At 42.9% G+C, this 16,825-nt stretch overlaps 1 protein-coding gene across 1 annotated transcript in view; it reads left to right on the top strand.

Moving 5' to 3' along the window:
- The window catches only part of LOC121278378 (dihydropyrimidinase-related protein 5-like), a 76,521-nt gene that overhangs the window by 53,957 nt on the left and 5,739 nt on the right, over positions 1 to 16,825 (top strand). The window contains exons 9-10 of the mRNA XM_041188738.1: positions 336 to 478; positions 4,654 to 4,861. Of these exons, the coding sequence (XP_041044672.1) occupies positions 336 to 478; positions 4,654 to 4,861 (351 nt within the window). The remainder of the gene's footprint in view (positions 1 to 335; positions 479 to 4,653; positions 4,862 to 16,825) is intronic.

Below are 16,825 nucleotides of genomic sequence, written 5' to 3'. Positions count from 1 at the left end.
TTTTGACAGTTCCTTTCTGCCCTTTTTGTAGTTTGACATCCTACCTGTTTTTGCCCTTGCCTGTTACAAGGTGGTGATCCATGCTATGTTTCCAGGGTTTGACAGTAGCTGGGAGAAGGGGAAAGTTGGAAAGATGAGTCATTTGAAACATTCTCCTAAACCTGCAATTAGATATTTAGTGGAGAGATTGACAAGTATCTGCATGCAGGTTTCTTGTTAAGCTATTTGCTGGAAAATGATATTGCATGTTGGAAGACCTAAGAGAGAGATGTAAATTTTAATGCAAGATATAAGCAAAGGGTCCAAGCAACTATTTTTACAATTGATATTTTCAGGTTGGTGGCAAAATGGACGAAAACAGTTTTGTTGCTGTGACTAGTTCAAATGCTGCAAAAATTTTCAATCTGTATCCCAAGAAAGGAAGAATTGTTCCAGGAGCTGATGCTGATATTGTTGTGTGGGACCCAGAAGCTACAAGGTATGTATCTTGAAACATGTGAGTTTTGATTAAAATGTAATTAAGACTTTTGTAGAGACTGCAGCACAGGAGGTCAGCTTCTATGTTTATACCCTTGATTGGAAGGCCAGCCTGCTCCATAACACTATTAATCCCAATCTCAAGTAACTTTGATAATTTCAGCTGGTTCAGGGAGTAAACATTTGTGGATATAGAAATTGAGGTTATCATTTCTGTACAAGGCCGTTAGCTGAAGATGGACAGGGATTCTTAAGACAGAGCTTTACGGACCTGTGTCTTAGTGGAACACATTATTGGATTAGGCATACCGTACTGCCAAACAGTAGCAGTAGGCCCCATCTGAGATGCCAAATCAGCTTTGTGTCCTGCACGCTAAAGAAAATAGTTGCAATTTACTTGAATGTAGATATAATGGAGCAGCTGGTAGCACATTTTAAGTTCTGTTTGGAGGGAAAGGAGCTGGCCCCTTTGAAATTGGCAAGTTGCACCAGACATTTTAGCATGCTGGTGGCAGATGGATTGCCCTCGATGTCATGTGAATGTAGCAGAGTCAAGAACAAAGGCATGGGTGGGTGTGTCCCAACAAGATTGACCCATTTCCCCCACCCTGTGGTGTGGATTTTTGGTATCATCATGGGCTAAATTTTCACCAAGACGGGATGACTTGGGAGCCCTTTACGATTCCATGATTCCCGATCCCATCCCGAGCTGTATGATTTTCGGGAGTGCCTTTAAAGGGCGTGAGTTGGTTCCTGTCAAAAGTCTGAACCCGGCACTCCTGACCGAGCTGGCTCCATTGCCGAGATAGGCACGTCCCTACTTTTCAATTTACATGGAGTCAGGCCAGGTTTATAAAGAACTGTGCTTCACAGCCCCTCGGAGAAATCATGAGACCTAGTCTTCATGAGGGGATCTTTTAAAAGGTGAGTCCAACAGATCATGTTTATGCCAAGCTATACCTCTCCGCCAATCCTTATTACCCCTCATTCCTCCATTCCAAATTATGCCCCTCCACCCACACCCTCAAGGCCTCTCATACCCACCCACCCAGCCAAGCTATACACTTCTCATAGAGGTCTACAGCACAGAAAAAGGCCCTTTGGCCCATCGAGTCTGCATTGGTCAAACAAGTACCTAACTATTCTAATCCCATTTTCCAGCACTAGGCCCATAGCCTTGTATGCCATGGCATCGCAAGTGCACATCCAATTACTTCTTAAATGTAATGAGGGTTTCTGCCTCTACCACGCTTTCAGGCAGTGAGTTCCAGATTCCCACCACCGTCTGGGTGAAAAAAATTTTCCTCACATCCCCTCTAAACCTCCTACCCCTTACCTTAAATCAATGACGCCTGGTTATTGATCCCTCCACCAAGAGGAAAAGTTCCTTCCTGTCTACCTTATCTATGCCCCTCATAATTTTATACACCTCAATCATGTCCCCATCAATCTCCTCTAATCCAGGAAAAATAACCCCAGTCTATCCAATCTCTCCTCATAGCTAAAACTCTCCAAGTATCCCATATGCCTTCTTAACCACCTTATCTACCTATCCCACCACCTTAAGGGACCAGTGGACATGCACACCAAGGTCCCTCTGATCCTCGGTACTTCCCAGGGCCCTACCATTCATCATGTATTCCCATGCCTTGTTTGTCCTGCCCAAGTGCATCACCTCACACTTATCCAGATTAAATTCCATTTGCCACTGATCAGCCCACCTGACCAGCCCGTCTATATCCTCCTGTAATCTAAGGCTATCCTCCTCACTATTTACCATCTCACCAATTTTCGTGTCATCCGCGAACTTACTGATCAACCCTCCTACGTTCAAGTCTAAATCACTTAGAAATACCACAAACAGCAAGGGATCCAACACCGATCCCTGTGGAACCCCACTGGACACAGGCATCCAGTCACATAAACACCCCTCAACCATCGCCCTCTGCTTCCTGCCACTCAACCAATTCTGGATCCAATTTACCAAATTGCCTTGGATCCCATGGGCTCTTACCTTTGTTATCAGTCTCCCATGCGGGATCTTATCAAAAGCCTTGCTGAAGTCCAAGTAGACCATGTCAAATGTGTTGCCCTCATCTACACACCTGGTCACCTCTTCAAAAAATTCAATCAAATTGGTCAGCCATGACCCCCCTTACCAAAACCATGCTGACTGTCCTTGATTAATTCCTGCCTCTCCAAGTGTAGATTAATTCTGTCCCTCAGAATTGCTTCCAATAGTTTCCTCACCACTGAGGTTAGACTGACTGGCCTGCAGTTCCCTGGTTTATCCCTTCCTCCCTTCTTGAATAACGGTACCACATTGGCTGTCCTTCAGTCCTCTGGCACCTCTCCTGTGGCCAGAGAGGTATTGAAAATTATTGCCAGATATGCCCATTGACCCATTATATGCTGTCTAAAACTAATGAACCCTATAGTGATACTAGAGTGTGCAAAAAAAACTTTTTTTAAAAAAAAGTAATTCATTCATAACTTTCCACTATATTACAAAAAAAGTCAGTTCACTGCAAGGCAAAAAGGGCCTGGATGATCAACACTTATAAATTAAAAGTAACAAAAACCACAAGCCCTTGAAGCCACTTAACCTTGTGTAAATAAATATTGTGAAATTGATAGCAGAGATCAGAGAGCCTGAGCTGTCAATCAAGCAATGTTTTCTCTAGGGTACAGCTGTTTCAGCAAGAGTAATGGTGTCTGGGCTTTAAAGTTTCTTTTTTTTTTACACATCCTACTGTCACTATAGGTTTCTCTTGTTCTATACAGTGTATGGTGGGTAATTGGGCATGGAAGTGCCAGAAATTGGCATATGGGACATGAGGGGCCATAGTGGGTGGTTGGGGGGGCATGAGGTGGCAGTAATGGGGCATGGATAGTGTGAGGGGGGTTGGGGAGGGTGAGGGCTAGAAGACTTTAATGTTTTTATTTTAACCAGGACAAAGTTCTGCAGTACCAAGATGGGTCTTTTAAACAACCTTTCTAGGCACCCGGCTGCTCTTGTGGCTGCCTCCGACCTCCTCCTCAGGTCAACTGCGCACACTCCAGCCCACACCCGGCCCCACGGCAAGGCACTTTCTTCCAAGGTGGGCAGACCAAGACTTGTGCCACCAGTCTCGCTGATTTGAATTCAGGTCAATATTTGGAAAATATGATCATTGGGGATTTTTTTGCATAATGAATATCCTGAGTTAGGATCGGAGAAATGAGAATTTTTGTATCTGAAGTAAATGGTGTTATCATCTTCCTAGCGTTCCTTACCTCATATTCGTGGTGACAGTTACATCCTACTAAAAACTTTGACAGTGAGCCTTATATCCCTTACAAAATATAATTAAGATCAGCATGATATTAGCATTGAGAATTATTTTTCCTCGATTCATTCCCACACACCAAAAACAAATTTGAGCCAGGCCTGCACCATAAACCACAACAGTATGATCATCCGTTTTGCACCAAAATAAATAATTTGTATTTAAAGAGCACCTCATGTTCTCAGGGTATCCCAACTGCTTCATAAATAATCAGTTACATATGAAATGCAGCCACTATTTTGTAAGCATATGTGACAGCCAATTTGCGTACTGAAAGTTCCCACAAAGAAGCAAGTGACCAGTTAATCTATCTTGTTGGTGTTGGGTGAATATTGGCCAGAGCACTGGACTCCTCTTCAAATAGAGCCATAGGACAGGATCTTTTGTCTTCATGTGAATAGTGAAATAGGATCTTGCTTTTAACTTGTCATCTGAAGACAGCGGATGTCCAGAAATCCCTCAATTCTGCATTGAAGTGCTGTGCTAGATTAAGTTTGAAATCCTGGAGCACTTGAATCTACAAACTTCTGGCTCAGTGCCCTTTAGAAAATTAAATGAGAGAGTGTCAGCTCCTCGACTAATTGAACCAAGCTAATATTCTTCCTCATTTAGATTCCTTTAACTATTATTTAACTAAGGCATAATTAGCCTAGCCAAGGTTCTAGCTAGTTGTGCAACAAAACAGAGTTGTTGAACAACCAAGATTGCTTCCATATATTAAGGTATATCAGTCCACATTTTATTCAGAGGTCATTGGTTTGAAATTTAAAACTTTTGTGTTTTAATCTGTGATATATTTCAATGGTTTATCGCTGCATGTGTAGTAAGAATTAAATGATTGTTTCAGAACAATATCTGTGAGCACGCAAGTACAGGGTGGTGATGTGAACCTTTATGAGAACGTACGATGCCATGGTGTTCCACTGGTGACAATCAGCCGTGGGCGAGTTGTCTATGAAGATGGCATCTTTACTTGTGCTGAGGGGACAGGAAAGTTCTGTCCACTTCGACCCTTTTCGGAGTTTGTGTACAAGAAGCTGATCCAGAGAGAAAAGGTAGAGTTGACTATTTTTTCATATGCTTGATTTTAATCCTTGGTTTGTAATTATAAGGCATTTGGAGATGAGGAAAAGGAGCATTGTCTGCTATTTTATGATTTTGATTTGACATGCAAGGTAACCAAAGATTGACTTTGATACCTTTGTTGTATACTTGGAATAATAGAGTAATTTTACAATCAGTCGTAAATTAGTAAAGAATTATCAATCCTACTTGGATATATTAAAACATGCACCATGCCCTATAATTTTCTCCTTTGACTGAGGCATCTTACCAGTTAAATTCCATCAAATGCTGTCTTCATTATCCACTTGAATGTGTAACTTTTTTTTAAAAAGTTAGATGTCATCTACTCTGCTGAGTTTGATACCTTGATTAGAAAGCATGAACATGTGGGGCAGCAGGAAGGAACAGAAAACTTAAATTTTGCAGGTTTAGACAATCTGTTTTGATTAAATGTTTTATAGTTTAAAAAACAGTAGCCTCCTGGAAGTGGCGGAGAATTATTTTAAAAAAGCCTTCACTAATATTGAAAACACTGTTCCTAGTTCTGTCTGGAATGGCTTGTAAATTGCAGAGGTGGCAAGATAAAAGGCCAGCGAGGTGAGCCCAAGTCTCAGCATGCAAGAGATTCAAATGAATCAGCGAGATTCATCTAACTCCCTCTATTTCTTTGAACTTAAATACTATGTGTGTTGCTCTATCCAGCTTTGTCTTCCATCATTTTTTTTGTTCCATCTATTTCTTTCAAGCTTCCATCTTCTTGCTCTCAATTTGTCTTTTGCTGGTTCGCATGTGTCACTTGCTCCGCTGCCCTTCTGTTGTATACACCCCTCTGACATTACTTGGGGTCACAAAGCAACTGCACCAGGAGTACAAGTAGCAGTCTCAGAGCCAAATTCAACACAAGACACTTGCCAGAGATTAGATTCTTTATCCACTCCACACCCTGGCGGCAAAGGTTTGATGCAATTGGGCAATTTTGTACAGTTTGTTTTACCAAACATTTAATTTTATGCTTTGTTATAAATTGTATTATTTAACTTGAATGTAGATCGGCCAAAAATGTTCCAAGGATCTTCCAAATGATTTAGTAGGTTTGCCTTATTGTTCTTTCATACAACCTCACTTTAATCCATCTTTATTGGAATTTTATCCAACTGCAAGTATGTTGGTGGAGAAACAGCCTCACAGCATGCTGGAACTGCATTTTTATGCCTATGATTTTACATATGGTGAGTTCTGATTTTAACTGCAATCATGTGCCAATTGAAAGCCTGCTCCTTGTGCACAAATAGAGAAAAAGTAAGAGTGCAGGCAGCAGTCTCATGCTAGTGATTAGCTACTTAATACAATTTAGAAGCAGCTTCCACTCTTGGCTTTAGTGGGACATGGCTTAAGACTCCGACTCCAGTGAGTATCAAATGCACTTGACTACCTCAGCGTTTTAAAGTATTGCTCATGGCCCAGTTGATAATCTCAGTCGAGTAATGGAGAAGACACAGAGTACGGCAAGGAGTTTCAAAGGGTGAGATAATCCGCACAGTTGTCCTGCTCCTCCTAAACATTTGTTCAAGTGCATCTTTCAGAGACAAAATTTTCAGTCTGGCTGTATGGAGGGAAAGAGTGACTTGCATTTATATAGACCCTTTCATGAGCGCTGGATATCGCAAAGCACTTTACAGCCAATGAAGTATATTTTTGAAGTGTAATCACTGTCGTGTAGGAAATACATAGCAGCCAATTTGTGCACAGCAAGCTCCCACAAACAGAATGTGATAATAACTAGATCATATGGGGTAACAGGGTCATTTGAGGCCTTGGGGTGGGTAAACCCGCCCTTTTGTGAGTCATCTCAGGCCAAGAAAGAATCCCATGCTCGTGGTTATAAGCCATGGCCAACAGCAAAACAAGTGAATTTTTGGTGGTGATAAAGAATGATAAACCTTAAAGGGCATTGGCTGCTTACGAGTAGAGGATCTTTTGGGAAGAGGAGTTATTTTCTTTAAGTGCAAGTGAGGAAGGCACTGGGGAACCACCTCATGTGTTATTTTCCCTAGCCTTATTGGTCACTGATCATAGCTGAACAACTTAAAGGTATAAGCAAATGAAGCAAAATGGGCCAACAAGGTACTTGGGGCTGGATTTAATGCAGCCAGGCACCAAGGTGTCTGAGCCAGCTTAATTGCAGAGGAGGTCCTATGTCGGTCTCCTGGCGGCTGTAAAACCTCCTCCAATTAAGTCAGAGGGCGGGAGGGGTTGATGCGGAATTTCCAGATGGCGGCAGAATATCAATTCAGTTTGTTATTTAACCCATTATCCATGAGTCCACCACTGTTCAAATGGGGGACCCGGCATCGAGAAGAGGACCACTAAAAGCCACCCTTGCCCTTGCCTTTGACTCACCCAACCCCCACAGCACCAGCCTGTAATCCCCATTTCACCCTCACTCAGCTTTGGCCTGGGGTCCTCTGGCGATCCTGGGCCTCTGATGGGTGCAATGCCAGCAGCTGCCACCACTCGCAGTGGTGCTGACAGCAATGAGAAGCTTTTGGCCTCTGATTGACCGGCAGCTCTTGGTGAATGGGACATCCATTACTGGGGTCCTGAATTCTGGGAAGGCCCGACGGTGGCCATATAAGTGCCCAAAGGACACTTAATATCACCTGGCCTCCCCCATGGAACTAATAGGGATTACCCTCCAGTTCTCTGACTGACGGACAAGACCTCTGTTGGGCTTACTAAATCCAACCGCTGGTGTCTCTTCCTGCAAGGGAGGAAATCAGGTATCCCAAGTTGTCAACATGCAAAATCCATAACGAAAAATTGGTGAGAATGAGAACTTGGAATGTGAGAACAATGAAAAGGGGGAAGCTGCAAAATGTCAAGAGAGAAATTGGAAGAAATACCTGAACATTATTTGTCTGACAGAAGTAAGATGGAGAGGTCTGGTGATTTCGAAAGTGATGGTATAAGAGTCATTTATGCAGGTGGTGAACAAAACCAAAGAAATAATGCTATAATATTGGGTAATGAAATGGTCAAGTGTGTGATGAGAATTGATCAATTAAAAAACAGACTGCTGAAGGTGGTGCTCCAGTGGATGTAGTTATTATAACAGTGGTTACCACTTGGATGAAGAAGTGGAGCCAGAGTATTAGAAATGGGAAGAACTGACTGAAAAGGAAAAAGGAAACAGCTTCTTGATGATCGTGGAAGACTGGTATGCTGAAGGCATTGAAGGTTGAAAAACAAACAAAGTTGGAAGCCATAGATTGGTTGTCAGAGACAACAAAGGAGCAATGCTCATTGAGTTCTGCAGAAGATTGAAGCTGTGCAACATCAATATCTGGATTAAGCAGAATCAGAGGAAACAGTACACTCAGAAGTTACCTGGGGATCTGAAGCAGTAGCAACTTGATTATACCCTTGTCAAGCAGAGATATCAACAGCATATGTGCCTTACCCAGCTGCAAATGTGCACACAGATTATAATCTAGTTGCCATGAAAGCAAAAATTCAGCTGAATAAGATCAAGAGGAGAAACCAAAGGCCTAGGTGGGAAAGAAAGAAGATACAGAGCTCTGAGGGGATTAAGTTTTGTGAAGCAGCAGAGAAAAAATTAGAAGTTAACAAACTGTTCTGAATGTAATTGCCAAGGTCAGTGGGATATTTTGGAAAGTGCCAAAGAAGATATTAGTATGGCTGAAGGGACAAGTTAGAAAGCTATGAGTCTCAGAAGAAATGCTGAAGAAAGTGGACAGGAGAAGCGAGTGGAAGAACAAAAATACAAATGGAGGTTAATTAATATGCAGAAAACTAAATAATTAGCTCAGGAGTGATGTAGGCCAGGCAAGAGGCAGATGGTAGGGAGTACAGTGCAGAAAATTGGAAGACCTATTTCTTTTAAAAAAGAGAGTAACCAGTCTAACTATAAGAAAATAAAGGAACCGACTGGAGAAAGGAGTGGTAAGCAAGCACAAAGGAATCGATAGCAGAGATGGTATGCTGCTTGTTGAACTTGAGAAAGTAAAGAATAAATGGGAAGATTGCATTGAAGACCTGTATAACAAAGATGGCAAGCCATCAGAACTAGAACCAGAGAAAGAAGATAATATTTCCCAGGAAGATTTAGAACCTGATCTTCTGGACATGAAATATTTAGAGCTAAAGAAGAACTGAAGCCAGGAACGGCAGAAGGATATGATGAAATCCCTGCAGAAATGATATAGAAGAACTGGAGAGAACACAGTATGAGAATTGATTAACCTGTGTAAGGAGATGTACGCCAAGGGAAAATGGCCAGAAGATATTTTGAGGAGCACAGTTGTTCCATTGGAGAAGGCAAATTCTGCATAATGTGAATAATGTCACGCCAAAATTATGCATGCAACTAGATTGGGAAAAAGTTCAGTTTTCAGAAGAGTTGTGGAACTAGAGAAGCTATAGCGGTCATATGTGTTACGTGAAAGAAGCATAGAATACGAGCAAGACAACTGCTTTGTGGATTATGAGAAAGGTTTTGACCAGGTGAACTGGCAAAAGCTGTTGGAAGTGCTGGAGGCAATCAGAGTTGACTGGATGAATAAAAGAATGATTGTAGCTCTGTACATGGGAGAGCCCTGTTACAATCAGAACAGCATTATGAGAGGAATTGAAAATAAAAGGGAGAATGTTATGCTTCAATTATACAGGGCATTGGTGAGGCCACATCTCGAATATTGTGTGGAGTTTTGGTCTCATTTAAGGAGGGATGTAAATGCTTTGGAGGCGGTTTAGAGGAGGTTTACTACATTGATACCTTGAATGAGTGGGTTGCCTTAGGAGGAAAGGTTAGACAGACTGGGGTTTTTTCCACTGGAGTTTAGAAGAATGAGGGGTTACTTGATTGAAGACTAAGGTCCTGAACAGCATTGACAAGGTGGACATGGAAAGGATGTTTCCTCTGATGGCTGAGTCTCGAACTAGGGGGCACTATTTTAGAATTAGGGGTTGCCCTTTTAGGACAGAGATGAGGAGAATTTTTTTTTAAAGATGGTTGTGCGACTTTGGAACCCTCTGCCTCCAAAGGTGGTAGAGGAGGAGGTCATTGAATATTTTTAAGGCAGATTCTTGTTAGGCAAGGGAATCAAAGTTATCGGGGTAGATGGAAATGTGGAATTTGAAACACAAACAGCTCTGTGCATGGGATACAAACAGGTCAGCCATTCTTATTGAATAGTGGAGCAGACTCAAGGGGCCGAATGACCTACTCCTGCTCCTATTTCATTTGTTTGTGTGTAGTGTTTGGTGAAATTGAGCCGGTGGCGTTGGGCATGGAGTAAAACATGGCTATCTACAATCACAGTTGCTCTTTAACACCTATGTGGAAGCATTAGATGAAGTACAAAAAGGTGTCAAAACATGAAAAAACAAAAACAGAATTACCTGGAAAAACTCAGCAGGTCTGGCAGCATCGGTGGAGAAGAAAAGAGTTGACGTTTCGAGTCCTCATGACCCTTCGACAGAACTTGCGTTCGAGTCCAAGAAAGAGTTGAAATATAAGCTGGTTTAAGGTGTGTGTGTGGGGGGCAGAGAGATAGAGAGACAAAGAGGTGGAGGGGGGGGGGGTGTGGTTGTAGGGACAAACAAGCAGTGATAGAAGCAGATCATCAAAAGATGTCAACGACAATAGTACAATAGAACACATAGGTGTTAAAATTAAAGTTGGTGATATTATCTAAACGAATGTGCTAATTAAGAATGGATGGTAGGGCACTCAAGGTATAGCTCTAGTGGGGTTTTTTTTATATAATGGAAATAGGTGGGAAAAGGAAAATCTTTATAATTGGAAAAAAAAGGGAAGGGGGAAACAGAAAGGGGGTGGGGATGGGGGAGGGAGCTTACGACCTAAAGTTGTTGAATTCAATATTCAGTCCGGAAGGCTGTAAAGTCCCTTGTCGGAAGATGAGGTGTTGTTCCTCCAGTTTGCGTTGGGCTTCACTGGAACAATGCAGCAAGCCAAGGACAGACATGTGGGCAAGAGAGCAGGGTGGAGTGTTGAAATGGCAAGCGACAGGGAGGTTTGGGTCATTCTTGCGGACAGACCGCAGGTGTTCTGCAAAGCGGTCGCCCAGTTTACGTTTGGTCTCTCCAATGTAGAGGAGACCACATTGGGAGCAACGAATGCAGTAGACTAAGTTGGGGGAAATGCAAGTGAAATGCTGCTTCACTTGAAAGGAGTGTTTGGGTCCTTGGACGGTGAGGAGAGAGGAAGTGAAGGGGCAGGTGTTGCATCTTTTGCGTGGGCATGGGGTGGTGCCATAGGAGGGGGTTGAGGAGTAGGGGGTGATGGAGGAGTGGACCAGGGTGTCCCGGAGGGAGCGATCCCTACGGAATGCCGATAAGGGGGGTGAAGGGAAGACGTGTTTGGTGGTGGCATCATGCTGGAGTTGGCGGAAATGGCGGAAGATGATCCTTTGAATGCGGAGGCTGGTGGGGTGATAAGTGAGGACAAGGGGGACCCTATCATGTTTCTGGGAGGGAGGAGAAGGCGTGAGGGCGGATGTCAAAACATGAGTTCAGTTGGTGAAGTTAGTGAGATTTGCAGATGACCAGGCTCTCATGGCTAGCACAGCAAAAGATCTGCAGGTACTAATGGATAGAATGAGTGAAGTGGTGAAAATGTATGGAATGAAAATTAATATAAAAAAGGTGAAAGCCCTTGAAGATTGGAAGAAACAATGGTGGGAAAGTCAAGGTCAAAAGAAATGGTCAACATCTGGAGCAGATGTCACAATTTAATGGTGCAGCATCTTGCCAGAAAGAAATTAAAGCTAAAATAACAGTGGCAAAGAATTCATTCTCCGAGCATAAAAAATTGCTTGGCATAAAAATGAGTAGAGATCTTCAGAAAATAATTATCAAGACTGTGATTTGGAGTGTCTTGTTGTTTAGGGCTGAAATGTGGACCTTGAGAAAAACGGACATCCAAAGACTAGAAAATTGTGATATGTGGTTTGCAGAAGGATGGAGTGGGTTAGTTGGAGAGAACACGAGTGCATGGAGAAATTATCAGGATGGAGGAGGAGGAAAAATGATTCCTGAAGATCATCAAGAAAAGGCAATAAGGGTTGGATTTTTTTTATTCATTCACAGGGTGTGGGCTTCGCTGGCTGGGCCAGCATTTATTGCTTATCCCTAGTTGCCCTTGAGAAAGTGGTGGTGAGCTGCCTTCTTGAACCGCTGCAGTCCATGTGGTATAGGTGCACCCACAGTGCTGTTAGGAAGGGAGTTCCAGGATTTTAACCCAGTGACAGTGAAGGAACAGTGATACAGTTCCAAGTTAGCATGATGAGTGACTTGAAGGGGAACTTCCAGGTGGTGGTGTCCTCATCTATCTGCTGCCCTTGTCATTCTAGATGGTATTCTATGGCATGAGAACTTGCTGAAGGAGGTGATTGAAGGAAGCTTGGAGGCATGTAGACCAAGAGGGAGAAAGGGCATGATGTTATTAGACAACTTGAAATTGAAAATGGGAGGCTCCTTTGAACAACTGAAGAAGAAAGCACAAGACCCAAAGACATGGAGAACTGAGCAGACAATCACTGCTGCTACTTCTGTTTTTGTGATAATGATTAAGGGATAAATATTGACCAGGACTTTGGGGATAAGCCTCCTGATCTTTCGCGAAATAGTGTCATGGAATTTTTTTGCTTCCACCTGGCAGATGGGGCTTTGGTTCAATGTTACATCCGAAGATGGCACTTCTGACGGTGCAGTACTCCCTCAGCACTGCACTGGAGTGTCAGCCTTGATTTTTGTTGTCAAATCCTGGCCCTCCTCCGGAGGTCCCCAGCATCACAGATGCCAACCTTCAGCCAATTCGATTCGCTCCACGTGATATCAAGAAACGGCTGAAGGTACTAGATACATATGGCCTTGACAATATTCCGGCAGTAGTACTGAAGACTTGTGCTCCAGAACTTGCCAAGCTGTTCCAATACAACTACAACACTAGCATCTACCCAGCAATGTGGAAAATTGCCCAGTTATGTCCTGTACACAAAGCAAGACAAATCCAACCTAGCCAATTACCACCCCATCAGTCTATCCTCGATCATCAGTAAAGTGATGGAAGTGGTCATCAACAAGCAGCACTTGCTTAGCAATAACCTGCTCACTGGCACTCAGTTTAGGCTACGCCAGGATCATTGAGCTTCTGACCTCATTACAGCCTAGATTTAAACATGGACAAAAGAGCTGAAATTCAGAGGTGAGGTAAGAGTGACTCCCCTTGACATCAAGGCAGCATTTGACTGAGTGTGACATCAAGGAGCCCTAGCAAAATGAGTTAATGGGAATTGGGGGGAAACACTCTGCTGGTTGGAGTCATACCTAGCACAAAGGAAGATAGTTGTGATTGTTGGAGGTCAGTTGTCTCAGTTCCAAAACATCACTGCAGGAGTTCCTCAGGGTAGCATCCTCGGCCCAACCATCTTCAACTGCTTCATCAATTACCTTCCTTCCATCATATGTCAGAAGTGGGGATGTTCGCTGATGATCGTGCAATGTTCAACAACATTCGTGACTCCTCAGACACTGAAGCAGTCCATGTTCAAATGCAGGAAGACCTGGACAATATCCAGGCTTGGGCTGGCAAGTGGCGAGTAACAGTTGCACCACACAAGTGTCAGGCAATGACGCCCACCAACAAGAAAGAATCTAATAATCACCCCTTGACATTCAATGGCATTACGATTTTTGGTATACCACTATCAACATCCTGGGGGCGTTACAATTGACCAGAAACTGAACTGGACAAGCCACATAAATACTGTGGCTACAAGAGCAGGTCAGAGTCTAGGAATCCTGGGGTGAGTAACTCATCTCCTGACTCCCCAAAGCCTGTCCACCAGCTACAAGGCACAAGTCAGGAGAGTGATGGAATACTCTCTACTTACCTCGATGAGTGCAGCTACAACAACACTCAAGAAGCTTGATACCATCCAGTACTCAGCAGCCTGCTTGATTGACACCCCTTCCGCAAACATTCATTCCCTCCACCACTGACAAACAGTGACAGCAGTGTGTACCATCTACACGATGCACTGCAGAAACTCAACAAGACTCCTTAGGCAGCACCTTCCAAACCCACGTCCACTACCATCTAGAAGGACAAGGGCAGCAGATGTTTCGGAACACCACCACCTGGAGGTTCCTCTCCAAGCCACTCACCATCCTGACTTGGAAATATATCATCATTCCTTCACTGTCGCTGGGTCAAAATCCTGGAACTCCCTCCCTAATAGCACTGTGGGTGTACATATATCAAAGGGATTTCAGCGGTTCAAGAAGGCAGCTCACCACCATCTTTCAAGGGCAGTTAGGGATGGTTAATAAATGCTGGCTTAGCCATAGATGCCCATATCCCATAAGTGAATTAAAAAAATGTAGGACTTGCACCCACAAACTTCTGAGTCACAGCAAGAGTGCAACCAACTGAGATACACCAGACACACACTGACGCACACAAGACTAGACCCTGGTGTACAGGAATAATTTCAACATTTGTGGATAATGCAAAACTTGGAAGCATTGTGAACTGTGAGGAGGATAGTGTAGAACTTCAAAAGGTTATAGACAAATTGGTGCAATTGATGAGCAGGTGGCAGATGAAGTTCAGTGTGGAGAAATGTGAAGTGATTCATTTTGCTAAGAAGAAATTGTAGAAACAATATTAAATAAAGGGCACTGTTCTAAAGAGGGTGCAGGAGCAGCGGGACCTGTGTGCATAAATCACTGAAAGTGGCAGGACTGGTTGAGAGTAGAGTTGATAAAGCATACAGCATCCTAGGCTTTATTAATTGGTCCATAGAATACAAGAGTAAGGAGGCTATGTTGAACTTGTGTAAGACCCTAGTTCGGCCTCAGCTGGAGTATTTTGCCCAATTCTGGGCACCGCACTTTTGGAAGAATATGAAGACGTTGGAGAGAGTGCAGATAAGATTCATGAGAATGGTTCCAAGAATGAGGAACTTCAATTATGAAGATAAGTTAGAGAACTTCAGACTGTTTTCCTTCAGGCTGAAAGATTTGATAGAGGTATTCAAAATCATGAGGGGTCTGGACAGAATAGTTAGAGAGAAATTGTTCCTGCTCGTGTAAAGATCGAGAGGGCACAGATTTAAAGTAATAGCTAAAAGAAGTGAAAGTGACATGAGGAAAATCATTCTCAAATGGCAAGTGGTTAAGGTCTGGAATGCACTGCCTGAGAATGTGGTGGCGGCAGGTTCAATTGAATAATTCATTAAGAAATTAGACAGTTATCTGAGAAGGAAGAATGTGCAGGGTTACGGGGAGAAGGTGGGAGAATGGCACTAAGTGAATTGCTCATTTGGAGAGCCAGTGCAGACACATTGGACCCCACGGCCTCCTCTACTGTAACAGTTTTGTGATATATGCACTCATGCGTTTTAAAGCACAGCCAAAGCAAGTGTTTTGCCACTGGACACATCACTTAAATGAAACAGAATGGATTAACCTTTTCTGAATACCAAATGTCTTTGAAACTTGTACATTCATTAATTGCTAAAAATTATGCACACATGGAACTTTTAGATGGTGAAGAGGGAAGGAAATTATATCCAAAGGAAATAATTACCGGAATCCTTAATTCTATTTGACTCAAGTTTTAAAGCAAGCCAATAATTTGGAAGGAAATTTGAAACTTAAGACAAATTTTCCAAAAGATTATTAAAATGAACCTGGAATGTAATAATAGCTCTTGCTGATTTTCCAACCAAGCCGCAGTGGTAATGACAATCCTTAAGTCTACGAATATGCATGAATCCAAACAAATGTCACATAGTTTAAAACAGTGGTTCATGTTGGCAAATTTGGTGGAACAGAAAACCTCACTGAATTAAGTTAAAAATGTTCCAAGTTATGTTAGTTATGGAGATGCTTAAATTAATAGTTGGACATATTGTTGGAATTTGGCATTTGATACAGCACCATTTAACAATTGTAGTATCTGCACCCTTAGGTGACGCAGTAATAAAGGCTATCAATTGAGTTGGATGACTTAAGTGAAATACTTATGTTTGTAACAAGAACTGTGTGCTAGAAATATTCAGCATACCTGGCAGCATCTGTGGAGAGAGAAACAGAGTTTATGTTTTGAATAGAGCTCTTCTTCGGAAGAAGAGTTTCTCTCTTGCTGAGAGACCTGCTGAGTATTTCCAGAACTCTGTTTTCATTCCAGATCTCCAGTATTTGCAATATTTTGTTTTTATTAATGTTTGGAATTGATTTTTTCTTCCTGCGCACTCTGCTCATGATCTTCCCTCCATTTGATTCTGCCTTCAACTTTCTCCTCTTCTAGCTACTCAATTATATTATCACTGTGAGAAAGTGTAGACGAGGTGTTACTCCTGATGTCATCCCACGTCGTTTCAATTTTCAGGTCAGCGGGGGCGCAGCAGAATCAGCTATGCGCCTGCCGACCTGTCAACGGCCTATTGAGGCCATTTAAAAAGTATTTAACATAATTAATGGACCTGCCCGACCAACCTTAGGGTTGGCGGGCAGGCCGGGAGCCCTGGCGGGCTTAAGAAAAAGTATGAAACCTCATCCACGAGCAGGATGAGTTTTCATGGGGGTTTTTAAATATTTAATAAGTGTTTCACCCAAAGTGTTGGACATGTCCCAACTCATGTGACAGTGTCACATGAGGGGACATGGGAGCGAAATTTTGTTTTCCACTCTTTAACATTTTTAAATTTGGAGTTGATCTCCCTGAGGCAGCACTTAGCCTCAGGGAGATCAGTGCGCTCTTTTGTGTGCATGCGTGAAAGAGCACACTCCCAGCTGTGGGAATCCTCTCCCCGCACCACCCCCCCCCGCCTGTACAAGGGGCGCATAGCGCTTCCTGGCAGACGTCACGCTAGGTGGGCCTTAATTGGCCCACCCAAGTAAAA

This window comes from Carcharodon carcharias, chromosome 5, assembly GCF_017639515.1.
Source record: "Carcharodon carcharias isolate sCarCar2 chromosome 5, sCarCar2.pri, whole genome shotgun sequence".
In the NCBI taxonomy this organism is placed as follows: Eukaryota; Metazoa; Chordata; class Chondrichthyes; order Lamniformes; family Lamnidae; genus Carcharodon; species Carcharodon carcharias.
This window is presented reverse-complemented; position numbering and strand designations above follow the sequence as displayed.